Source organism: Sceloporus undulatus, chromosome 4 (genome assembly GCF_019175285.1).
Source record: "Sceloporus undulatus isolate JIND9_A2432 ecotype Alabama chromosome 4, SceUnd_v1.1, whole genome shotgun sequence".
Classification (NCBI taxonomy): domain Eukaryota; kingdom Metazoa; phylum Chordata; class Lepidosauria; order Squamata; family Phrynosomatidae; genus Sceloporus; species Sceloporus undulatus.
In genome coordinates, this window is record NC_056525.1 from 139,067,325 (window position 1) to 139,094,530 (window position 27,206).

Consider the following 27,206-nt stretch of genomic DNA (forward strand, 5'->3'; position numbering starts at 1 on the left):
TAGTAATAATAATGTATACCCCCCTCTTCAGCCAAAAGGCTATCAGAGTGGCTTACAAATTGTTAATGACACACTTCTCTGCCCTCAGGCTTGCAATCTAGATGCAAAACACAATGCAGAAATAATTCAGTTTGAGACTGTTTTAACAGCCCTGGCTCAATGCTAGTGAATTCTGGGGACTGTAGTTTTGTGAGACTTTGTGAGTCCTTCTCTCGCTCTCTCTCTCTGCCACAAAAAACTACAATTCCCAGAAGCCCTCAGCAGGGAGCTATGACGGTTAAGGCGAGGGGGCGGGGCCAAACTGGGTCATTCCTGAGGCGTCGATGAACTCAGCCTGAATAAGACTGATTAAGACTAAGGGAGGTTCTGATGTGAGGCCACGGGAGGGGCGTGGCCTTCCCTGCGCGCCGGCGGGTGATTGGCTCGTGGAGGGAAAGGGGGCGTGGCCTCCGCTTTGCATGCCGGGATCAACGATGGTAGCTTAGAGACACCGGAAAATAAACAGGAGCCGAGGGGCCCTTCTATTGCCGCGCTGGTCCGATGGCCGCTGCCCGCGCAGGTGGGACGCGGGAGCCTTCGGCCTGGAAAGGCGGGGATGGCGACTACGACGAGCAGCTCCGCCGCCTCCAGGCGCACCTGCGGGACAGGTGAGGTCGAGGCGTTCCCCGCTCCCCCCTCTTTTCTAGGAAAATGGAACCTCCGCTTTGAAGGTCTTCTGCTGCTCCCCCCGTCACGAGTTGGTATGGTCCAGAGAACGGCGTGTGGGTGTGGCCGGGCTTTCCCCGTTGCTAAGCGACGGGGCGGGGCTGGGGCAGGTGAGGAGGTGGTGCTGCGCTAATGGGAATTTAGGCCTTCCTGAGCCACCGTAGTTGAGTGTCTTTCCCTGGTGTGGGTTTCTGGGAACTGTAGTTTTTTGTTGGATTATAACCCAGCTCGGCCATGGAAACCCACTGGGATAACCTTGAGCAAGTCACACTCTCTCAGCCTCAAGGGAAACCCCTGTATTGTATGTGCTGACATTACGTTTTTGTCCCTCGTGGGGTATCCATCGATCAAACTGTTATCTATATGTTTTTCTTTTATTGGCTCCAAACGGTATCTGCAGTACTTCCCTTTATTTGGGTTAGTATCCCGATTTAGGAGCCGTTTCAGGGATTAATTACATTCCAGAGCAACAGAGGATTCGACGTGACCTGAATTCATCATCTCAGCAACCTTTGCTCTCTATACATTTCAATACTATCATTTCCAGCTCCTGAGCATAAGCAAAATTCCAATTCAAATCTGCCCTCTACATGACGACAGCAAACCTGGGCTAAGCTACAAAGTACGTTAAATATGTATTACATAGCAGAGCCTCACCTTTTTGTTTTACATCAGGAAAACCCCATGATAGTTTGATTTGATTATTCAGGGATTTGATTAATATGTTCTCTCTAGGAATCTCTAGGTCCTCCAGTGCAACTCTATGGTCAACTTTAAAAGTTGCACCAAAAGACCTAGAGATTCCTAGAGAGCACATTCTACTAGGCCTTTGTAGCTCCTCCAGGGCAGTTCTATGGTCAGTGTCTGTCGGACGTTGACCACAGAGTTGCACCGGAGGACCTAGAGATTCCTTAGAGAGTTGTCCTTTCATGTAAAAACATGGTGTTTTGGTTATTTGCTGTTTTTCCATATTCACGGGGGGGGGGGTGTCTTGTGCCCTTAACCCTAGCCAATATGGAGGGACAAGTGTATAAGTCATTGCTAACCGTTTCTGTAACTGTACGTCATTTGTTGCCATGTCTTTCCTCTTTTGTAATTGTAAGTCATTTGTAGCCATACGTTGGAAACTCTGTGAAGACAACAAGTACAACAACAAAAAGTATACTGTATTCCCTCACAGATATTTAGGTCGAGAAGAATTTTTGCCGAATCGCTGGCAGGTGGTGCTTGCATTCCTGTGTGTGTGTGTACATAGAATCATAGAAGTGTATTTATTGTTATTTATGGTATTTATACCCTGCTCTTCAGCCCTAAAAGATCTCAGAGTGGCTTACAGATAGTTATTGAGACGGTTCCTTGCCTTCAGGCTTACAATCTAAAAAGACAGGACACAAAAGGAGAAGGGAATGGTGGTGGGGAAGGGGATCAGGCCCAGTGGTTCTTCTCTCCCTCTGAGGAGAGACCAAGGCAGATTGACTGGAGGGAGGGCCCTTCTTCTTGCTCTGGCTAGGCCTGATGGAGTTGGGCCTGCCTTTTCACTCCCTCCCAGGCCGGATGATGACCAATGCAGAGTTGGAAGAGACCTCAAGGGCCATCTGGTCCAACTCACTGTCATGCAGGAACTCACAATCAAAGCACCCCCGAAAGATGGCTATCGAACCTCTGTTTAAAAACCTCCATAGAAGGAGACTCCACATGTTGAGTGATGTATCAACACAAGAAGCAGACTCAACATACAGTAGAGCGGAGACTTGAGATATGCAGTTGGCCTTCTGTATCCACAGATTTTTTTTTATCCACGGATTCAATCATCCACGGCTTGAAAATACTCCCCAAAATATATTTTACAATAAGCAAACCTGGATTTTTCCATTTCATATAACAGGTACCTTTTATTGAACATACTTGAACATCCATGGATTCTGTTACCCACGGGGAATCCTGGGACCAAACTGCAGCGGATAACAAGGACCCACTGTAGTTCTCAGGTGGTAGATCTCATCACACTGCAAGTCAGTGTGTGCCTGTGTGGCATCCCCAGTACTTCTTCCCGTAAGAAGGCTGACACGCAGAAGTAATACCGAGCTCTGGGTTTTCTCCCACTCTCCTCATCCTTCTTCTCCTCCTCCTCCTCCTCCTCCTGACAAGCCTTCAGAGCCAGTGCTTTCCTGTGAGAAGTTTTATTTTCATCCTATTCCTACACCTCCGAATTCTGCCATCTCCTTCTACACAATCTGTGTGTGTACACAAGGGACTCCAGGCCTTTGCGCACATAGAAGCATAGAGTTGGAAGATACTCCAAGGGCCAACCAGTCCAACCTCCAACTCACAGTCAAAGCACTCCCAAGAGATGGCTATCCAGCCTGTGTTTAAAAACCTCCAATGTAGAATGAAGTGGCCTGAAGAGATACCATGGTAGACTGTGCCATTTCGTATTCTAAACAGGAAGGTCATTTTAAAATCATGGCAGGGTGGCTTTTGTATGGGGTATATGTTTTAGATTATGTGGTTGTTGTTTTTTTTTTACTTTTGTCTGCTTTAATCTTAATTTTGTACTGTTTCAACTGGGTTATTTTAATTGTTTTGGAAAGTTGCTTTTGAAGAGTTTAATTTGTGAGCCACCTTCGGTCCCTCTTTGGGAGAAAGGTAGCTTAAAAGTTAAATAAATAAATAAATAAATAAATAAATACATAAATAAATAACATTTTACAATGTTCTACCAGGTGAAAAGCTCCAAGAATCTACATGAGACCCCCCCCAACCCAACCTATAGCATAGCTTTCTGTAAAAGCTAGGCAAGAAAATGAAACTATGAAATTGTGTTAAGATTTTATTGTCAAGTCGCGTTTAAATAAAACAGGCTCAGATTGCAATCTTGTACTCATGCATATGGAAGCAAGCCTACTGAATTAAATGAGACTTACTTCTGAGTGGGCATGTATAGGATTGTACTGATAAAAGATCTTTCGAATAGCTTATTCCATAACCAGGAAATGGCACCCTCCATATCTCCTGGATAATCCATTGAGTGTAGTTTGTAAACTTGCAATTCTGCTTTTACTGCCTCTAGTTGCCTAAGATCTTCACTTCTTTCCTCGGTTTTCAGATTTGGATGGCTATATGAAAAGAGAGGGTTCTTACACTTTTAATGTGAAAGCAGAACTTTTCAGCAATCGGCTTGTAGCGTAGCCCTTTTTTTGCATTTGGCCACCTCACTTAAAATGGTTAAAATTCATCAACTAAAAAGTAGCATGAGCATTGACTTTTTATGTAAACATGCTGTTCTGCTCATTAAATATTTGCATGTGAAAAATTGTGGATACAAAGGCAGTGGTAATTTATTTATTTATTTCAAGGATTTATAGCCCATCTTTCTCCCACAATGGGATTCGATGAGAATACTGTGAAACTTTCATCTGAGTAGACATGCCTTGGATTGCACTCTTGTTTGTATGAGTCTTCTTCTGTTCTTATGTATCTGGAGGGGAAAAAAACATCTTCTGGAATAAAATACAGTTTGTACATTGATTTGTAGTTACTTAGTCTGTAGTTAATTTTAGTTACAGTTTTAGTGCAAGTAGAAGTAAATCAAAGTAAGAATAAGACTGAGAACAGGTAATATTCCTAGCGGAAGAATGCCAATTCCTCTTCCATGGTATTGTAAAAAAGCTTTGAATTGGGTTTGCAATCTACTTCAAGGAAATCGCAACTGCTAAGCATTTTTTTAGTGATTGTGTTGTAATACTGTACTCTTAGTTTATAATGTGTTTCACTTTTCTGATATGGCTCTGCAAATAGAGATAGTTGATCCATACCTGCTGCTAAGCAACATGATATACAGTAGTTGTTGCTTTCAGACCGAGCTGTTGGCTATCTGCTGTTTTATAGTTAAAGCAAGCTGTGGTGCGAGTCCTGTTTTCCTAATGGTTTATGAGAAGGATGGCTATGAACTACAGATATACCGCTTAACAAATAAATATAATAATAATATATTTTCATTTTAAATTGTTTTAAACAGTTTTATCTTTTAAAAATGTGCTTGATTCTTTTAATAGCTATGTATTTTAATATTTTAATAATTTAATTTCTTTTTAATGGACTTCTTTTCTATGTTTTTAATTGTATTGTTCTTTTAATATTGTTGAACAGCTCTGAGTCCCGGTTCTGGGAAAAGAGCAGAATACAAATAAATTATTATTATTATTATTATTATTTCAGGGTATTACTTATTTAACAGACAATTTGGTACTGGAGGTAGAAATAACATGGAAAGAATAGGGACAGTTCCCTACATCACAAAAAATAAGAGCATTTTAACATGTTTCAGTAAACATTTTTGTTCCAAACTCATAATGTGCTCATCATTTAAGGCTTACCTGAAATGATCAAGTCCTGTAAAGCTTGATTAATTAAGACAACAACATGTTGAACCTTCAAGAGGCCACTTGAAGGCTTCTTGCAGAATGCACCCAGGAACGACTTTTTCCTTCACCAGCCTCTGTTTTTTTAGGCTTTCCATTTTGATGGCCAAACTTCTAGATATAAACAAGCTGGGGGGAGCCGGTGAGGCAGGGCTATTTTCTCTTTGTTTTGCTGCTCATGCGTGATTCTGGAGGCAGCCAGTGTTCACCTTGCATGCTGTGGGCAGGCACATACAGCTACAGTGGGATCAGCTAGAGCACAATTCCATTCTTTTCGATCTCAAGCTTTATTGCATTGTCTACTGCAAATATACTGCTGTAAGCCATCATTGAAAGTCTGTGTTTCTCCATTCCTCTCTCGTTGCTGTTGTTGCTGTTCTTGTTGTGTGCCTTCAAGTCATTTCTGACTTATGACACCCTAAGGCAAACACATTATGGGGTTTTCTTGGCAAATTTCTTCAAAAGGGGGTTTGGCATTGCATCCTATAAGCCTGAAAGAGTGTGACTTCCCCAAGATCATCCAGTGCAGTGGTTCCCAACCTTCCTGATGCCGCGACCCTTTAATGCAGTTCCTCATGTTGTGGTGATCCAAACCCATGAAATTATTTTCATTGCTATTTCATGACTGTAAATAAAATAGGTGTTTTCCAATGGTCTTAGGCGACCCCCCATGAAAGGGTCATTCGACCCCCAAAGGGGTCCCGACCCACAGGTTGGGAACCACTGATCCAGTGGGTTTCAATGGCCGGACTCGGAATTGAACCCTGTCCTCCAGAGTGCTTGTCCAGTGCTCAAAACGCTAACCACATTGGCTCCTTCTAATGCCAGTACTTTTAAAAAATCTTCCAGCTAGACAGAGAATGAGTTCTTCATTGTACTACTGGACTGAAATTCAGAAATGCAGCTATGGCTAGGTGTACTGTATTGCTATTTTCTTCTGTTCTTACTTTTTTAGAATGAAGTGACGTCTCCCATTTATTTGACCTGTTAGGAAGCAATATTAATGTGGAGACATATTTCCTTGCCTTCACTGTGTTTATTACGCAGCTGAGACCCCCTTGACCTTTTCTGACAAAATGCCTCTCTGCATTTATCTGGGTGTGTCTTGGTTTGACTAGCACTTAGAATCTTAGTCTGAAGTGCACAGATGATAGGCACCTGGAGTGTGTTGCCCTGAGTATGCATAAATGAAATCTGGTATAAATTCATGGGATCACCATAAGTTGACAGGTGACTTGAAGGCATATATGTACACACGCATACTGTAGCTATATCTGTTTTTGCTTGGTAACACGTCATAGGGGGAGCTTTTCCTCATTCTTGGGGATGGAGATCAAGGTATCCATGGATTACTGTTGAGAATCTCAGATTTAGAAAAAGGTAAACAACTGTGGCAAGTCCGTGGGTCAATTTTCTGTCCCATGGACTCCCTAGAAGCTGAATACATTGCCAAAAGAACAGCAGCAACAATAAAAAATCAGAAGTGGATGGGAGACGTAGTTTTGAAATATATACATTTTCTGTTGTTAAGCATTGTGGGAATGCCCTGAAACCTATTTAAAGGATGAATTGCAAGTTTCAGTGGTTTCTAGCTAGAAAGAGGTTGATCTAGGGAGTCTGGAGGGCTTAAAGGCAGCAAAAAATCACTTTTGGGGCCTGCACTTTGCCCATCCTTTATATAAACTGTAAGTTTGAAAGCAATGTCTGTACTATTATTTATCTTTTTAATCCACTTTGTAGCCTTTTTTGCTTTTTGCTTGAAGAACGAGGTAAAATGCTTTTAATAATAATAATAAAAAAATACATTACCGGATGAAAAATCTTCTGAGATGTGTTTCATATGAGAGTATTTTTAAAAGTTAATTAGAAAAGAAGCATGGAAGAGTCACTTCATTCTGTCATTGCAGCACATAGGAGTACAGCAAATGCATATCAACTCTGACTGAATTCATTCTTAACAGGGTCAAACATGCATTATGAATGGGGGAGATAAAACAGGTAGGTTAGTCAGAAAGAAAATTAAAATGCTTTCATTGAGCAGTGTAATAATGTAATTTCTTGCCTGTTACTGAAAGATGGGAGTTTTACTCTTGAAACAGGAAAGATCAACAAGCAGGTCAAAAATTAGGCGTCTCTGTATTCCTCTGTTCATGACTGACAGGTTGCATTTGGTATTGTGTTGGCATGATTCTAGGCATGCGCAGCAGCAGGTATGAAAAAAACATCAGGGCTGAGATATTATGACATAAACATAACTGGGAAATCCAATTTATTTAATTGAAACATTAATACTGTATATACTTATGTATAAGTCTAGAAATTTTAGTCCAAAAACCAACCCAAAAAATCTGGGTTGACTTATCCACAGGTCGATGTAAATACTGTACCTTAACTTTTATCAAAATAGGCACCATCCCTTTCTCTGAATAGAGTGGCAAAAGGCAAGAGCTTGATCCATCTTGAGAGAAACTAAAAGAAGCACTGACCACCTCTACTCTCTCTGCTACAGCACCGCTTCTGACCTTTTTGAATGTCTTTGTGGGAAGATAGCAGCATGCTCCGACATCATTTTCCTTTCCTTCTTCCTTTACATCATTTGTTACATGCATGTAAGTTTTAGAAAGATAAAGGTAGTTCCTTTGATATGAATGCCTAGTCTTAACCGACTGTAGGAGGTGGTGTTCATCTCCATTTCTAAGCCGAAGAGCCAGTGTTGTCCAAGGACTGCTCTGGTGCTCATGAAGCCAGTATGACTGCACCGAATGCTATTCACTTATGTGGTACCTATCTATCTACTTGGATTTGCATGCTTTCAAACTGCTAGGTTGGCAGTGACTAGTGACAGAAGTTCACCCCATCATGCAGTATTCGGGCCTCGATCTGCCAATCCTCTGATCTTCCGATCATCAGAATTGGTGTCTTAACCACTAAGCCACTGCATCCCTAAGTTTTACTCCTTTTTAACCTTGTTTTAGCATCCCTTAAGTTTTACTCTGGACTTATCCATGGGTTATATCAAATGCCATAATTCTGACCCCCAAACCTGCCCTCAACTTATATATCAGGATGATTTATAGTTGAGTATATAAGATATATCTAAACAAACCAAAAAGATTGTATAAATACTGCTTAAGAGGTGATTTGTGTATAAGAATGCTTATTGCTAACTTATAACACAACCCTCACAAAGTGTTTTAAACAATGACGCCAGGCAACTTTATTCAGTCAAAGTTATATGAATATTTCAGGATTTTGCATTTGACCATACATATCCAGAGAGTTCAGGCACCTGATTATCTGTTTCCTAAAGATTTCTACATTTGACATTTTTATTTAGACAGTCTGAGAACTTTGGAAGAAGTTTGCACTTCACACCCAAAGTGCTGTAGCTGACTGAGATCAAAAGTATTTGGCAACCTGAGTTTTATTCTGTACAGTACTTGCTATACTTTATGCCAATTTGGGAGATTTGTAGTGAATCATGATTGTGAAAAAAACACTTTTTGGACATTGTAAATGCTTCCATTTTGCTTGGGTTAAGCAGTAGGATCAACGTAGTTGGAGGAAATGCTGGGAAAACTAGCCGTATGGCTGAGGTACTGCAGCATGTGTCCCACTCTTGCTAGTGCTCTGAGAGCAAGGCCATGGACAGGTTTTTGATAGATGTTTTTATGGCAAATCCTCTCCTCCCTTTCCCACCGTATGCATCCCATCAGATAGTGTGTATCCCATTCCTTTTTCTGGAAGGACTTGTTCCATCAAGGTGGCTTGCCAATGTAATAATAGACTCATAGAGTTGAGAGGGACCGCAAAGTCCAGTCTCCTGCCTGCAGGAATATACAATGAAAACACTCATTAAAGTGACTACCCAAACTGTGTTTAAGAAGGAGAGCACTCTCTCTAAGGCAGTCTTTTCCAATGCTGAACTGCTCTTATTGCTCCACTGTTGAACAGCTTTTATCATCAAGATGTTCTTCCTCATGTTTAACTGGCATCTTTTTTCTTGTAATTTTAATGTGTTGGTTTGTGTCCCTAGTCTCTGGAGCAGCAGAATATAAGATCACTGTGTCTTCTAAATGGCATTATATCATGTATTTACACATGGCTATTGTATCACCTCTCAGTCTTTTCTTCCCCAAGCTAAACATACCCAGCTTCCTAACCTGTTCCTTATCTTTATCTGAACCAAAGTTCTTAGCATTAAACATACTTTGTTCTGTTAATTTAGTAAAATGTGCAAGTTTCTGGGCCAGCTATAATGGATTGACAGCAGCCTTCCTCTAGCAGGTATAGAGTTATGACTGTAGAGCAGGGCTCTTCAGAGTGCAGGCTGCTGCCCATGTCAGACTCCCAAGGCTGTTTTTGTGCTCTGTGTGCTCTCCACCCATAAGTGGAGAACTGAGGAAAAATTGCCTCCAAATGGATAGTAGTAGTCCCCAAACTCTGGTGTTTTTATTGTCCACTTTGCCTTCTTTTGTGATATTTTTGTGTACTCCTTTTAAAGGCCTTTGTGTAGGTTGTATAGGCCTTTTTTCCTATACAGTGGGCCATTGATATCCGCTGAGGTTTGGTTCCAGGACTCTCTCTGGATACCAAAATCTGTGGATGCTCAAGCCTCATTACAGTGACACACTAAAACTGTTTTCTTTTCTGGAACCTTGATGAAGATAGGCAGCCAATATCTTATGGGCCAGCACTGGTCCATGGGCCATTACTTTGGCTACTACTGTTCTGAGGGATTTTCTGGTTGATGAGATTGGCAATTCAATCAAGGCCTTGGTCTCCTTGTGGAATGGTGCAATGGAAATAAACATTAATACTGTACAGTTTTTTGTGGGAAGTCAAAGACTTTCATGGCCGGCATCCATAGTTTTTTGTGGGTTTTCGGGCTATGTGGCCATGTTCTAGAAGAGTTTCTTCCTGATGTTTCGCCAGCATCTGTGGCTGGCATCTTCAGAGAATGCTGGCATGGAAGTGAGTGGTGTGTGTGTGTGTATATATACACACAGTGTGACCCTGGATTGGGAGGAGTAGTTTCCATGTTGATCTGTGTATTGTTCTGTTGTTGAATGGCAAGGCCTCAGGATGGGAGGATATGCAAAGAGGATTTGTGTCTGTTTAATTAGAGATCCATTGTTTGCTGGGAAAACCCCTGACCCTGGGTGGTTTTCATTTGCATTTGCTGGGTCTTGATTTTAGAGTTTTTCAGGACTGGTAGTCAAACTTTGCTAATTTTAAGGGTTTCCTCTTTCCTGTTGAAGTTGTCCAGGTGCTTGTGGATTTCAATGGCTTCCCTATGCATTCTGGAAAAACAACAACTGTCAGGTTAGAATATAAAGAAAATCAGTGAGGACTTTACATTGTAATTATTAAACAGCGAAGCTGAGGAAAAATCTTTATTTTGCCTTTTCTTGTCATTCTTGAAATGTTGTCCACCACCAGAGTTATTCTGAGTTATGGGAAGTCTTTTGGGATGAGACTGAAAGATACCAGGAGTGAAATCCTTGGTTACCTGCTGTGATAAATTTGCTAGTCACTTGGAGGAGAAAGTCCCTTAGAAAATTCCCTCAGAACTTGATGCCATAATTATTGCAGTGTCTGGGGAAATGCTCCATTAGATCAGATTTTGTTGGGAACTGTTTCTGTTGCTGCAGCCTGATAATATGGCTGATGTGCTTGAATCAGTCCTTCCTTCACATGTAAGCTGGACTCTTGGTTCTAGTAGAGGTGGGTTAAAGTGTGGTAAACACCTCGCTTTGTCAGGGCAATGTGTCTGCCACTTTGAAGGAGGTTGTCCTTGCATCCTCTGCTGAAGAGGACATCAATGGATAGAGATCTGTGAGAACTACTGCCCCATCATTTTTATCTCTAGCTTTGGGTCAGTGCCTGAGTGCAGGATGGCTGGGGAACTTTGAAACACACATAATCAGACATCCTATACTAGCTTTATAGATAGAAGATTAGCATGTGGCATGTCTTGATATGGCATCTTTGCAGTATGTCTTGATATGGCACATGTGTTTATGGCTGCAGAACTTTGAAACACACATAATCAGACTTCCTGTAGCTTTATATATCTAAGATGAGAGTGATGTAGCTCCTTGCAGCATGTCTTGGTGTGGCACATGTGCTGCAGTTGGCTGATGTGATGAATCTGTTGCCATATACTGTAGAAGGTGTAGCTTGTAGATGGAATTGCTTTGTTAAATAGTTTTTGACACATTTGGGGAAGGGTCACCTTTGTATATGCTGATACTATCACTAGTTGGATTAATAAAAGAAAACATATCTAGATGAAGTATCAAAGGAGCAATTGAATTACTTGCCTCAGGAAAACATTCAGGAAAGATAGTTTTTCAGGCATCTACCAAGCAGAGTTCTAGAAGACTGTTATGAATTTGCTAGTGGCAGTCTTTGCCAACTAAGAACAATGAAAATACCTATTCAATTAATTTGTCCCAAAATATAGGGGTTGAGGTGGGTTTTGTTAAAAATGCATTTTCAGCAGAATTGAGAGGTCTCTATGCTTTATCTGTGATAACAGACAGGATGTTATCCCCAATGCATTGATTTATACTCATGTTTACATTCTGTGTCACTATTGAAATTCAGTGTGGATTGCAGTTAAAAACAAAATGAGTATCAGTGTACATTTAAGAATTTTGATGTTTTAATATACCTAAGCAGACTCCCAGTAGGAAGCCTCTGTTCTCTGCTAAGAATATTATATGATACATGTACATGGAATTTAGGATAGGCAATTCAGTCTGTTTCCAGAGTTAGTTTCTAATCTGTTCTGCCATATGTCTTTTCTAACCAGATTTCAGTCATAAGTCTTTTCTGCCCAATTCCTGGGTCAGTCTGTGATTTTTTTAAAATAAAAGTATTTATTTTTATATGCACCTGTCCCTATTGTACAATTTTGAGTACATCATTTTCTAGCATTTTTGTAAGCAATGTATGAGAATTTTATCATAAATGCACAATATGAAATGAATGTTTTGATCCACATATTAGTCTGGGAAGCACAAAATAGATTGACTTGCTTAAAAATTTGGAATGAAATTCTTTCATATCCCTACTTCCACTTCCTGTTTTGTTAGGCCTGTTATAGACTGCCAAAATAAAGCTGCTTCGGGTCTCTTTGGAGGTATGCTGTTTAAATGATGCATGCATCCTACGAATCCGGAAGCTGCACCAAAGCTGCACTCCAGTGCTTAGGAATGGAGTGTGGCTTTGGCACGACCTCCGGACTCTTAGGACCCATGCATCATTTAAATAGCATACCTCCAAAGAGACCCAAAGCAGCTTTATTTTGGCAGTCTGTAACAGACCTTATTTTCCTATTTCTGCTTTTAAGTGTACACAAAAGGAAAGTACAGTGGGCCCTTCTCTTACTCAGGGGATCTGTCCCCCCCCCCCCCCCAAAAGAAAAACCGTTTAAGCTCAAGCCCCCTTACTTCTTCCGGGGCGGGGGAGGCTTTTTTCCAGTGTGGCTTCCAGCATATGCTGGAAGCTGTGTATGGTGCGCCCACGTATGATGCAGGCGCACTGTATTGTATGGCTGTCTGAATGTTGGACTAGGACTTTGCGAGACCAGATTATGAATCCCTTCTTAGACACTGAAACCCACTGGATGACCTTGTACAAATCATTCTCTTTAAGCCTCATAGTGAACCTTTGGTACTGGCCCCCCTTGTAGCTAATCTTGCCAAGAAAACCTAAGGTCAGTCTTAAGATCACCGTAAATTGAAAGCACAACAACAAAACAAAGTTTTCATTGTCACTTGCAGATGAGTGTGAGCTTTCTGAGTCATCTAATACCAGCAGATAGGTATTGGTATCCTACTTGCAGAAAGTCATAGTACAGTTAGAATCATAAAGTAGGAAGGGAACACAAGAAGCATTCAGTGCAAGCCCCCGCCATGCAGGAATATACAATTCAATCACTCCCAAAAGATGACCATCTGTTTAACAGCCTCCAAAGGAAGAATCTGTCATTCTCTGAGCATGAAGTCTCCCTGTTTAATACAGTACTATCAAAAGTTCTTCCTTGAATTTAATGGAACTTTTTTTCTTGTTAGTTTAATCCATTGGCTCATTCTAGTCTCTGGAGCAGCTGAAAACAAACTTGCTCCTTCGTTTACATGACATCCCTTCAGATATTTAAAGATAGCTATTATGTTACCTCTCCATCTTTTCTTTTCCAAATTAAACCTACCCACCTCCCTCACTTATTCCTCATAGGGTCTGATTTAGAAACATTTTGTCATCTTGGCTGTCCTCAGTACATTCTAGCTTTTCAATATTCCTCTTCAACTGTTCAAGAGAAACTGAAAAGAAACACAAGCTATTGGGAAAAGACTTTTTGTGAAGGAGAGCACCATAGTTGCATTCTCTTTAATTTCACAGCTCACTACCTCCAAATATTTATGAATATCTAGAAATCACGAGATTGCTTTTGTGCTATACTCCCAGAATTCTCTAGCCAGCATGATGGCTAGTGGCTTCTGGGAGCTGTAGTCCCAAAAATTCAAAATTGTGGAAACCACACTATGCTTACACCTATCACGGATGAGGATTAGAAGGGTCTCATGCACCCAGAGAAAGTGTTTACAAGAAATGTGGAGTACCCTGAATGAATGATTTGAAGAACCATGGGGATTTTGCACAGAACAAAAACTGATGGCTAGAATTTTGTTGGCTTTGCCAGCATAATTATGCCAGTACAAGAATGGAGATAGCAGTGGTGTAGTGGCAAGGGGGGAAAGCTTTGTGCACTGTGGTGGCAAGGCGAAAACAACAAAGTGGTTAGTGATAGCATTTATATTCCATCTGATGTAGTCCTGCCCAGAATCTGTCCCCTGTGCTTGCTGTTTGTAATATGAGGAAAGCTTCCATGTGGACACTAATGGAAGCTTCTTCCCATTGCAAATAGCATAGCTGGGGGCAGGGGGGTAAAGGTCTAAATCTTGCTGCTCCGCACGGCACAATTCCAATCAACCCCCCTTCCTCCATGATTATTAATTATATTCAAAGAACCTAGCACACTATGTTTTCATATTGTGAAATATGTCCATGTCTAATTTGGGCCTCAGAAGCTTCAGAAGTTTCCACATGTCACTGCTGCACTCATGATAGAATATTGGGATGCACGAGCATGGCAACTACACTGGTGTGGCAATTATACTGGATTCCTGTCTCTTTATTATTATTATTATTATTAACCTTTATTTATGAAGCGCTGTAAATTTACACAGCGCTGTACATGCAATCTTTTTAGTTAGACGGTTCCCTGCCCTCAGGCTTACAATCTAAAAAAGACATGATACAGAAGGAGAAGGGAGTGGTGACGAGAAAGGGTAAGAGGTCCAGCAGTTCCTCTCAACCTCCGAGGCCTGGACCAAGGCAGATGGACTGGAGGGAGGGCAAGGCTTCATAATGGATGGTTAATCATTATCCAGGGAAAATACATAATCACAAGTAGGATAATACATATACAGTACATAGGAATACAGGAAATGGATCGATAAACAGCCAACAACAGAACATCAGATAGTAAGCGACAATTATGCGATGCCTGGGAAGGCTTCTCTGAATAGGATGGTTTTCAGCTCCGTTTTGAAGCTGGTTAAAGAAGTGATGGCTCTTGCTTGTGGAGGAAGAAGGTTCCAGGAGTGAGGGGCAGCAAGTGAAAAGGGGCGAATCCGGGATGGGGCAGAGGAAATCCTGGGCTGAGACAGCAGACCTTGACTCACAGTGGATGCGCCATCGGCGTTTGAAGCTCAACATGTCCAAGACGGAGCTTCTTGTCTTTCCTCCTAAGCCCAACCTTCAACACTCCTTTTCTGTCTCTGTGGACAACATTTCCATTCAACCAGTCCAGCAAGCCCGCAGTCTTGGCTTTATCTTTGACTCTTCTCTGTCGTGTATCCCTCAGATCCAGACCACAGCCAAGGCTTGTAGATTCCTTTTGTACAATATTGCCAAATTCCGACCATATCTCACTGCCTCTACTGCCAAGATCCTGGTCCATGCCCTAGTGATCTCACGACTGGATTACTGTAATGTCCTCCTGGCTGGGCTTCCTTTTTCTCACCTCCGTCCTTTAATCTCTGTCCAGCATTCAGCTGCACGCATTATCACTTCCACCCACCGCTCTGACCACATCTCTCCTGTGTTGGCATCCCTTCACTGGCTCCCTCTCCCTTTCCGCATTCAGTATAAGCTCCTGCTGTCGACATTCAAAGCCCTCCATGGACTGGCCCCTCCTTACTTATCAGACCTTCTTTCTCCTCACCTTCCCACCAGGGCCCTCCGTTCTGGTAGTCAAGTGAAAATTAGGTTCTCTGTTGCCATAGTGAGTGAAATGACCTGTGGCTATTTGCAAGAGCAATTAATTTTTAAATTTATTTAAATAATAGCACAATAGACAAGAAATCAAAGGCAAATCAAAATTCAGAAAAAATATATAATGCAGTGATTAGAACAACTTGAATTATAGAATCAGATTTGCCTGCCAGTGCAATGCCCAATGCAGATTTCTATGATTGTCATCCAGCAACAGTCTGGCTCCCTGAACATTGTTCAAAGACAGCCTCATATAGAGGGCATTAAAGTAGTCTCATGGGGAAATAATTAATGTGTGAAGCACTGTGGCCACATCTGCTCTCCCCAGGAAATGGTGCACCAACCAAAACTAGTAAAGACACTCCCAGCCACAGCATCCACCTGGCATTCTAGAAGCAGCAGTGGGTCTAAAAGCACTCTCAAGCTACAAATCTGAGAGTGGTGCAACCCCATCCCAAACAGGTTGTGATCCCAACCCCAAGCTATTTTTCCTATTGACCAACAGAGCCTGAGTTTATTCATCCACATCCAGTTCTTCATTGCAGAAGAAAATAAAAAATCTCTTGCTTCCAAGCTACGTTCTGTTTTACTTGTCAACTCGTTTGAGTTAAACAAACTTGGGAAAAATATTTAGATATACACTGCAGAAAACAATATTTATGCTTCCATGTGGACTGAAGCTCCATTTAAATTTGTATCTTCCTTTCATCCTGAACAATGTTTAAAAAAACATGCACAGATGTTATCTTAACCCTCTATGTTTAAGGTATGCTAATCCTAATTCAAAGGGCATCTGTTGGTGAGGGGATGGAGAGGTTGGTACAGATATTCAACTTTGGTGGAAATGACCAGATATAGCAAAATTTTGGTCAGGTGTATTGTCTGAAATCAGTAAAATTGCAGGCCAGACAGTTCCTGTTTCACTAGCAATTGCTCTTTTATCTCTGTTTCCCAAAGATCATAAACAAAGATCTTATTGTATTTCTATCTCTGGCAGAAACTAGAAATTACCTCGGTATCAAAAGATCTAAAAGGATTGCCATTTGATCAGTGGCATACATATACTGTATCTAGAATATTACAGTTATGTCAAAACTAAGGATTCTTTAAATGTACGTTTATTCGATTATTTTTATGGCACTTGGTTTCTGTTTTTTAGACAACTACCAAATTTTAGACTATATAGGTGATGCATTTTTTTCTTTCCTTTTATTTAAGTAAGAGCTGTTCGACAGTTGAACACACACCCTCAGAGAGTGGTGGAGTCTCCTTCGGAGGGCTTTAAACAGAGGCTGGATGGCCACCTGTCAGGGGTACTTTGAGAGTTCCTGCATGGCAGGGAGGTTGGAGTGGATGGCCCTTGTGCTCTCTTCCAACTCTATGATTCAATAAGGGTATAATTGCTGTTGTATGATCAGTTTTGATAATTTTATTTTTAAAAAGTGCATTCATGAGGGCTTCTCAGCAGTTTGGGGTCTAGAATGCAATAGCACCTTGACTATCTGAAACAACTGTGCTGAATGAGATTGTGCTGATAATAGAGGCAGCAAGGAATCATTTCTTCACTGCCGTTACTGCTGAGTGATAACCCATACTTTATTAGATTCATCCCAAGTCTTCCTTCATCATCTCTCTAGCCGTCTACCCAAGTGCTTCATTGCCCTGAGGTCCTCAGAACACCAAGGAGTCTGTGTTCTGCACTTAAACAAAGGAAGTTAGTAGTTATTGAGTCAATTGCCCAGTCACTTGTCAACCAGGGCATTAACTGCATTGCCAGTCCTAGAAGCTCTAAAAATCCCCCAAAACTTTCAGGAATCCTTCTGCATCCAATAATTTTTGAGAGCGGACCATTTGAGTTGTGTATTCTGCATATATATAGTATAGGAATCACAACAAATCTGAACCCAATTAGGTAAGAACTCCTATGAAAATGGAGTTCTTTCAGAATCCCTCTAGCCATAGATCATAATCTTAGCTGGCAAAAATCAGATCAGGATTGCCACATACTATATTGAGGCAAACGCATGTTAGCCAAGAGTGAAACTCTGAGCTCCTGATGAAGGGGGCTTCAGAGTGGATGTTAAAATCCCCCAAAACAGTACGCTTGGGGGAGATCAACACTAGCTTTCAGGCCACCAGCTCAGGGAGGGAGACAGCAGGATGTTACACCAACAGAATCCCAATCTTGTCTTGTCCTGTTACCAGGTATGTGCACTCAGACCTCAGAGACTGTAAAACAGGTTACCGTAGTAACTTAGAGAATGGACTCCCAACAGATCTGCGCAACTTTGCTTCCTCACCCATCAGATCTTTCCTGTTGTTGCACCTGGAAACCTGTTGGGCACACCAAGGTCCAGTTGTTTACTCCCTCCCTTCAGTCAAGCAGGTTTCATGCAATATGCACGCAATGTCAGCTTGCTTATCCATGTTCAGATGAAACTGTCTCTTACATACAAGCTCTGCAACATGTGAAAATAACCATTTGTAAAATACTACATTTGCTCCACAAGTGAATGCTTACTGTGTTCTCAGCAGTTTGGCCTAAATATTGAGGACAGAAGGTTTATAGTGATATATATCAAGAAGTAGGTCCCTGAAAATTATATGAAGTTTGAGGAACATTGTTTCAGGAAGACTCAGCTAGAAAAAATATTCCAGTGACAAATGAAGGTTGAAGAATAAAAATATTAAAGCCTGAACCTTATCACACCTCACTATGCAAATGAAACTTTGAAAAAGGATAAAATAAGGTTCAAGCACCCAAAACTAATAAAATAAGCATAGTGTAAAATTAAATGAGGAAAAAGGAGAAAATACAGTCCTTTTCCTATGATGATTCTGCCTTTTGATACACTGACACTCCCCAGTTTTCCTATTTTCTGATAGATCCCTTTTCCTTGATCATTGAATTCCCTGTCTGTTTAGTGAATGGCAAGTCAGGACCAAAAACATGCATTACACCACATCTCTTTTCATGTTCAGAAATGGCATCCCTTTATGTGATTCTAGTGTTTTATTTGGGTATATTGTGGGCATAGAGCAATTGAAAGCATCCAAAGTATGCAATTTGATCACTTCTCTGTATTGTTGCATTTTCTTGTAGTTTCACTACTAAGGCCTTGTCATTACAGCACTATCTTTTTTTTCATGCTTTCCAGAATCCAGAAGATCAAGGCTGAGAAATCTCTGCCGTCTTTTCCAACATGACATGGTTGTGCTATATATCAACCAAAAGTTGCTTCTATTACACTGTTCCATAACCTGATATCCTAAACTCCCAAAATAGGACTTGAATAATAGTCAGCAATAAACATCTAATAAACCAGTTTACACTATAAAGCATCCTCGATGAGACAGAAATATCTAAAACAGGTGAAAAACCTATGGCTCTCCAAATATTGGAGTACAGGTTCCATCATCTGTCATCATTGGCTATGCTGGCTGGAACCTTAGAGATGCAATCGAATAACCTCTGAAGGGTCACAGGTTGTCCACCACTGATGGAAGACCATCACTTTAACTCAGATAATTATTAAATATTAAAATCATATATGATAAAAATTTAAATCTTTGTAATGTATGCCACTAGAGCATAGGAAAAGTGGCAAAAAGAGCTTTAAATAAATGATTAATACTAAGAGGAAGGAACTAGCAAAACCACCTCTGAGTATTCCTTGCCTAAGAAAACCCTGTGAAATTCATGGAGTTGCCATAGGTCGACAGGCAACTGGAACACACATATACACACGCAATCTTGACTGCTTCTGCACAGAGCTTCCATATTCAGAAGACTTTGTACAGCTCTTCATCGTTTCTTCTGAAACATTTTTTAATTCTTATAAGAAAAAAGAAAAAGCAGGAAGAAAATGGTTTTATGCTGCTTTGATGTTATGATTTTTAATTGTTATTAATTTTTTATTGTTAAGCTTTTAATTGATTCTTTATGTGAGCTACCTTGGGTCACTCCAGGAGAAAGGTGGCATACCAATAAAATAAATAAATAATAAATAAAACAGGAAGATATTTGAAAAGCAAAGGTGATTTCATGTACAGACTTTGTCCCCCCCCCCCCAAAAAAAATAAAAACTGGGACAGGGAAAATGCACTGTAAAACTGTGAGGGTTGGGAGATATTCATAGATTGTATCAGTCTTTTTAGGACTGTACATGCTCTCTGCCTTGGGAAAGCAAAAGCAAAAACCCCTCTGAACAAATCTTGCCAAGAAAACCCCATGATAACCCAAGAAAACCCCTAAGCCTCAGGGTTGCCATACATTGGAAACAACTTGAAGGAACACAAAACACATACATTTGCACTGCAGAAATAATGCAGTTTGGCAAGATTTTAACTGCCATGGCTCAATGCTATAGAATTCTGGGATTTGTACCTTTGTACAAATGGAGGGGAAAAGTAAGTTAGTGTTTAGAAGGTCAGAGGAAATATTTTGAAGTCTGGAGTAAGTAACAATTAGAGGAATGGATAAGAGAATTAAAGGGGGAGAATAACAGGGAAAAATGAGGAAGGAATGGAGTGAGGATGAGGAAAGATGAACAAGAAATGGAAAGATATGGGAGGAATAGAATGAGGATGAGGAAGAATGGATAGGGAAAGGATAGAGAAGAAAGGAAAAGGAAAGAGAATTCTATGAAAGATAAAGAACAGAAATAAATATAGGGAAGAGTACAGTTGTCCCTCCATATTTGCTAGGGTTAGGGGAACAAGACCCCCCCTGAATATGGAAAAAACGCAAATAACAAAAACACTGTTTTTACCTAAGAGGACACCTCTAGGAATCTCTAGCTCCTCCAGTGCAACTCTGTGGTCAATGTCCAACATACACTGACCATAGAATGGCACTGGAGTAGCTACAAATGGTCTTTCAGTGCAACTTTTAGTTAAAGTTGACCACAGAGTAGCACTGGAAGACCTAGACAGTCCTAGAGAGAACATATTAATCAAATCTGTGAATAATCAAATCCGCAAATATCAAAGCCGCAAATATGGAGGGATGACTGTATATGAAAAGAAGTAAAACAGTTTAAGCATAATGTAAGCATAATATAATATGAAGATAAGGAATAATATAAGAGGCTATCCACTGAAAGAGAAACAATGTTAGAATAATGAAAATAATGAGAATAAATGAAAATATGTTTATGGATATTAAGAATATGTAATTGATTGTTAGATTTGCCTGATTTATTCAGTAAAGAGATTAATAAAATAATTTTATCATAGGAAATGACTATTAACAATCAGCAATTGTGATCAAAGCAGTGATAAGTATTTTTGGGTGGGAGGAATCTGTAGTATTATTTTTTAAAAAAATTTGGGGAAGAAAGAGCTGGGCAAGAAGTGTTCATGACAATGTGAGTGTGACCTTTCTCCCATGATTCCTGCTTTACAACCCAAAGTATCCTGCCTATATAACCACTTGGAAAGTGAGTTGTCTATACAGCCCAGCCATGTGATTGGGGAACCTTGTAAAATGTGTCTGCTTCCTGATCTTTTTAATGAGTAGCGGACTGTGTTCCTGCCACCATGTGGTGAGATGCTACAAAGAACTTATTTCATTATAATTGTTTGAGGTTGCAAGGAATGCTTCATATGTAGCCATCAAGTATTTGCCATCAGAAGATATGAGTGGTTCCATTGATAACTACTACCTTAGATTAACTGTCTTAACATTTTGATTAATGATAATGAATTATTGGTGGATCAAGATGCAGGGCAAAAAATTGATGATGATTAGTTCGTTGTGCAAAAAGTGTAAAATCCCTATCTTTTATTTGCTATAAAGTAATTTATAATATATAGTTTATTCAACAGTTTCATCCTTTTATTCTCTTTCCAGTGAAACAAAGAGGATGGAGCTGGAAAGAAAAATGCTTGAATACAGCAGATCAGATTCTTGCACGTAAGCCTCTTTAACATACTAAGTCAACTGTATAAATTACCAGAGATAATTGTTAACCTTAGAGTTATCTGTGTGATGCAACTTTGAAGTGTTGTCTTCATACAATTTTATATCGGGATTTTTTTAAAAAAACAACAACCCAGTATTCAAATTACAGCAGTGATGGGCATACACAATAAAAGTTATGATGCCACATCATTTAAAAATTATTAAACTTACTTGGTGCACAGATGTCTGCAGTAAATGGAAATGTGTGGGTATGGGAGAGAAAAGAGACACAGAAGAAAAATGTTGATCCTGAATTGTGACTTGCTGGAAAAAAAACGCTTAGCTTGAAGCCTTGTGATCTAATGAACACTGGGAACAGTAGATAAGACAGAATTGGTACAGAATATCTAGAACCTAAATAGATGCCACTTGAAAAGATTTCAGATATTAAATTGTAAGAAATATTAATGAAATTGTGTTTATATTTGTGATCACTGAAAACATTTTAATTCCCTGGTGCACTTCAGTTCTCAAGGTGTAGCAATTATGTATTGATTTGGGGAGGTGGCATTTTTAGATCTAGAGCCTCAGTAGCTGCATACATATGTGTTCACAGGCATATAATAAAGCACTACAGCTCATATTGGTGGACTACCAAAATGCTCCAAGACTTAGAAGGCATTGCATACCATTCTGGTTGGCCCTACCCCACCTACTAGAACAAAAAGCAGCTGTCTGTGATAATGTTTTCGGTTTGAGCAGCAACTCTAGCATAAGCCAACAAGTAGAAAATATGAGTCAGCAGTTGCTGTTATGGAATTGTTTGGGTTAAAGTGCTGTTATCCAGAATGAGAATAGGAACACCAGGAGCCAGTGACTTCACATTTACTAAATTTTGGTAGTTATATATTATGAGAGCTTGAGCAGGATCTATTCATAGAATTCCTCTGGTGGTATAGTAGAATCCAGTGTAACTGTGGAGAAGGGTCCCCCTCCACACTGTAATTTCATATTTGTCCCTTATGGAACCAGCTATGGAAAGCTGGGGGACCATATGAAGTTGTTTTTTTGGGTGGTGCAAAGGATTTAAGTGGAGAGGAGAAAGTAAGTAAGTTCTGAAAGTGGAACATTGCAGTTAGTAACTAGTTATAAATAACTAATTATTATAAATAGCTAATTACTTTTAATTAATAACCTTTTTTCAAACGAATATATATATACAACATTGTTGGGTTGGACTAGCAGAGAGAGAGGAGTTGGTCAGATGGAGAAACTTTATTTGGAAGAATCATCAGTTGCATGAACAGAGAGGAAGTGCACATAGGTTGCATACGTTGCAAAACCTTCTAGAGAACAAAACCTTTCTAATAATTCTAGCATAAACATCATTTTTGTTAGACAAATGGATGCTCTCAAGGTAGGACTGTCAGATGAAACTTGTTCTTATTAATTTATCTACATTGACCCTGGATACAATAGCTAGCAAGAAGTGAGTGAGACAGATTCAAAACTGGATTTCAAAGATGTTAACCTATAGAATGACTTTTATTTTAATAGCTTATGAACTCCAAAATAAAAGACTAAATGTTTTAACTACTTTTGTGCTCAGCAAAATCACATTTGGACTGTATCTTTATGAGAGATGTTCATTTTGTGGTGTAATGTTTTGTTGTGTGGGTGTAGCCTGACTAAATGGTTGCTATTATTTGCCATCTAGTTGACTTCAACTTATGACAACACTGTGAATGAGGGACCTCCAAGATCTCCTTTCATCACCTGTCCTGCTCTGGTTTTGCAAACTCGGGGTCATGGCTTTCTTGTTTGAACCAATTCAGCCGTAGTGTGGTTCTGTTTTCGTAACTGCTTTTCACTTTACCAAGCATTATCTTGTTTTCTAGAGTCATGTCATCTCATGATATGTCCAAAATATGACAGCTCAGTTTAGTTACCTTGTTTTCTAGTGATTGTTAGGCTAGATTTTCTCTAAGACCCATTCATCTCTCCATGCTATCCATAGAACTCTTTTTCAGCACCACAAATGAGTTAATTTCTTCCTGTCAACTTTCTTCACCAACTTTAAAAATATAACCAAGGTAATGATAAAATTAAAGGCCTGCTGAAATCCAGAATTCGTAATTTGCCTGCAGAACAATAGCAGAGAGGGTGGCAGTTGAAGGGAGTTCCAGGCCCTGGAAGCAGCCAGAGAAATGACCCTCCCCTTTATTCCCACCAGAGGTTTGCAAGGATACTGGGGCAGAGAGGAGGCCTCCTTAGAGGATTTCAGAACATGGACAGACTCATATGGGAAGGCCTTATAGGGCTTTAGATGTGATAACCAGTGCTTTGATTTGTTTTTAGAAATGAACCAGCTGCTAGTGAAGCTGTTCTAACAAGGGAGTTGTTTTCTCCCTGAAGCCTGCCCCAGTTAAAAATCTGGCTACAACTTTTTGGACCAGCTGAATTTGAAGGCAGCCCCAAATAGTATGTTACAAAAATCCAATGAGATATAGCTGAGGCGTGTGTCACTGTGGGCAGATCCAATGTGTCTAGGAACAGGCATAGAAGGCGTACAAACCATAACTGTGCAAAGAAACTCCTGGCCGCCACTGAGACTTGATCTTCCAGGCTCTAGGAATACACTGATGCAGCCAGCCTGCATTTTCTGGGAGAATTTAACCCCACCCAGAACTGACTGAATCCCTGTTCCCTGATCTGCCTTTCAACTGACTTCTGTCTTTATATGGTGTATAGCTTTGGACTTTCACCTCTGTGCATGTGATCAGTGAATCTCCTTTCAACTTGACTCCTGTTTCGTCATTAGACACAGTGCTACTTGTACTAATCTTCCACTCTTCCCCATTAGCTGTTTGAGTGTCATCCAATCTGATTGTCTCATCATAAAAGGCTTCAGGAGGCTTCTACGCTGTACTAACTCCTTTAGAATTAGCTATGGTGCCACTGTCATTGTCCCTGAGAGTTCCTTTGCCAGTGTCACACACACACACCTTTCTTTACTGCTGTTAGTGTCTGGTAGTTTTATGCACATTTATCTGGCTCCTCAGCAAAAAAAGCCTTTCTGACATGGGAGACCCTACCACCAAACAGTGCTACCAACAGCATAGCCTCTTGCCTCATATAGGAACATGCAGTCGCACTGCCACAGAAAGGTAGGGCCAAGCTGGGGAACTTGAACCATAAATTCCAACTTACATTTTACTTTGTGATGGATGTTAAATTGATGGGGTCGACAGAAGAAAAGTGAGGGCAACTAACTTACAGCCTTCTTATTCTTATAAAATAACTAAAATTACTTTTGAGAAATAGTTACTTTATTGTTACACAACAATAATAATAACTAACAGTAACTAATTTACTATACGTTGTTGTTGTGTGTCTTCAAGTCATTTCTGCAAATCTATTGTGAGGTTTTATTTGCAAAACTTGTTCAGAGGATATTTGCCATTTCCTTCCCATGAGGCTGAGAGCATATGACTTGCCCAGGGTCATGCAGAGGGTTTCATGTTTCATGGCTGAGCTGGGAATCAAACTCTAGTCTCCAGAGTCATAGTCCAACATTCAAACCATTAAGCCACACTGTACTAGGTGCAAATAGTTTTTTTTTAAGTGGGGACAGATGCCAGTATTCAGTAGTGTGCTTCCATGAAATAGAATCACAAGAGATCAACGGTGGTGTCTGGTAGCTTCTAAGTTAATGGGCTGCTAAAATAGTTCCCACACTTTGGATAACAGCTTTTAAATTCAGACCAAAACCTGGAATTAGATTCTCTGCCTCACTGACATAGACAGCCTTGGGGAAAAGCTCATCTCCTGCTTTCACTCCCACTCCCACCCCCCCCCCCAAAAAAACCCTGTGCAGGAAGAAAGTTTTCATACTTCCAAGAGTATGAATAGTAAATAGGCAGAAGAGGCACTGGAATAGGTCTTACATGATACAAAGGACTCATAGTGCTTTGCGGTGCTTAGAAACTAAACTGGGATGTATGTTTTATATATTTTGTCTCAATAAGCCTTTAAAATGCATTGTTAAGTAGAAAATAGGATAAAATTAACATGAAATGTTAAATGTTCATATTCTTTGCTACAATAGACTAATGTAGCTAAGCCTGTGTAGTGACTCATGGAAGAGGCTTTGGGGGCTTTAGATGCAATTTTTGGACAATAGACCTGGGGGGAGGTTTGGGGGAACTGCTGTGGGCGTTGAGGCCACAAAGTAGATTTGAGGACAATCCATGATCTGCAATTTTCCCATCCCTGCTCTAGGTTATTGGACTGCGTCTGCAACTCATCAAGTCGTTGGAACCAACTGCCATTGGACTACAGCTTCTATCAGTCCTAACAAGCAGAGCCAATAGCAAGGGCTAATGGAAATTGTAGTACAGCAATATTTGGAGGGCCCTCCCTGCTCTAAATTCTCCCCAGATCTTATCTGTAAATCTTCCCTCATGGTTTGTTGCACAGGCTTAGTTGAAAGGGCACAGCCTCTAAACAAGACTTGATCAAAAGCCAGTTTTGTGTATAAACCTATAAATATGTTTTAAAGTTAGACACCAATCATGGCTTATTTGAAATCAGTTACTGTAGTTTCATGTTTGGATGTAATGTTTAATTGTGGTCACCTAAGTTCTTTATCAGCACGCACATGAAGGGAGAGCAAATATGTTGTGCATAGCAGCATGCTGCTCAAGCACATCACAATTTAAGAACCAGAAGCTTGCCATGATGCAGGAATGAATGCAGCCTGCATGGAGATTGTTGTGTCTTGTGGAGAAATGGGAAAACCTTTACTGTGTACTTCTTCAAAGCCTGACTCAGATCTCCTGTAAAACTTGAAATTGGTACATGAAATACATCTTCAAGAATGCTAAAATAAATACTGCCCCAGAATATTTTACTCTTCATTAAGATGTTATTTAGCAAAGTTTGCCATTACTGCTATTTTTAAAAATAATGTGTAAACTCCATCATGTTATATATTAAATATTGTTTGAAATTAGGAATACAGGGGTTTGTTGCATGTATAAACTAGTGTTTCCTCCACTATCAGATATTCTCCAGTTGCAAGATTTAAAGTGGAATATGAATTTTGATTTTCGGAAATCTCCAGTCTTTTTCAAGAATAATGGAACAGTACAATGAAACTGATCCTTTGAGTGTCTTCTGCCTGGACACTGACTAGCTTTCTCTGTCCTCTCCCAGGTGTTTTTTGAGTCCAAACCAAACTGTGATTAATGGTGCCCTCAGGAAGCAGGATTGAGAAGTCAGTAATCCTCAGTTCTTTGAGCAACTGGAAGAAATATTTGTTCTTCCTGGGCCTCTTAACACTAAACGTTTGTTTTAATGCATCTTTTCTCAGCCTGATTTCTCTTTAGTATTCAACTACAATGGCCATTTTGGATGACTTAATCCAATACAATTTGTGTACTGTGCACAGTATTTCTGTATCATTCACGTACATTATCTGAGGCTGCATGGAAGTGTTTCCTACATCCTATGCAGTACTTCATTACACTCAGGCTGCATCGGCACTGCAGAAATACTCTGGTCTGACTTCGCTTTAACTGCCATGGCTCAGTGCTATGGATTTCTGGGAATTGTAGTTTGTTGTGGCACCAGAGCTGAATGGAGCTCTAGTGTCACAACAAACTACAATTCCCAAAATTCCATAGCATTGAGCCATGGCAGTTAAAGCGATGTCAGACCGGAGTATTTCTACAGTGCGCATGCAGCCTGAGTGTAATGAACTGCTTGGGATATAGGAAACATTTCCAGTTTCTGCTGTTGACTCTTGGAAGAGAAATATAATT

The 27,206-nt window shown here is 40.2% G+C and overlaps 1 protein-coding gene across 6 annotated transcripts in view; it reads left to right on the forward strand.

Moving 5' to 3' along the window:
* The first annotated feature begins 368 nt into the window (after nucleotides 1-368).
* KIZ (kizuna centrosomal protein) overlaps nucleotides 369-27,206 on the forward strand; it is a 151,074-nt gene continuing 124,236 nt past the window's right edge. For 2 of the 6 annotated variants that reach the window (XM_042464691.1, XM_042464692.1), the window contains exons 1-2: nucleotides 369-647; nucleotides 21,331-21,393. In XM_042464691.1, the coding sequence (XP_042320625.1) occupies nucleotides 541-647; nucleotides 21,331-21,393 (170 nt within the window). In that variant the 5' untranslated portion in view covers nucleotides 369-540. Of the gene's footprint in view, nucleotides 648-939; nucleotides 1,328-7,635; nucleotides 7,736-21,330; nucleotides 21,394-27,206 lie in introns of those variants that run through there. The other 4 variants (XM_042464693.1, XM_042464695.1, XM_042464690.1 and 1 more) reach the window with 4 other exon arrangements.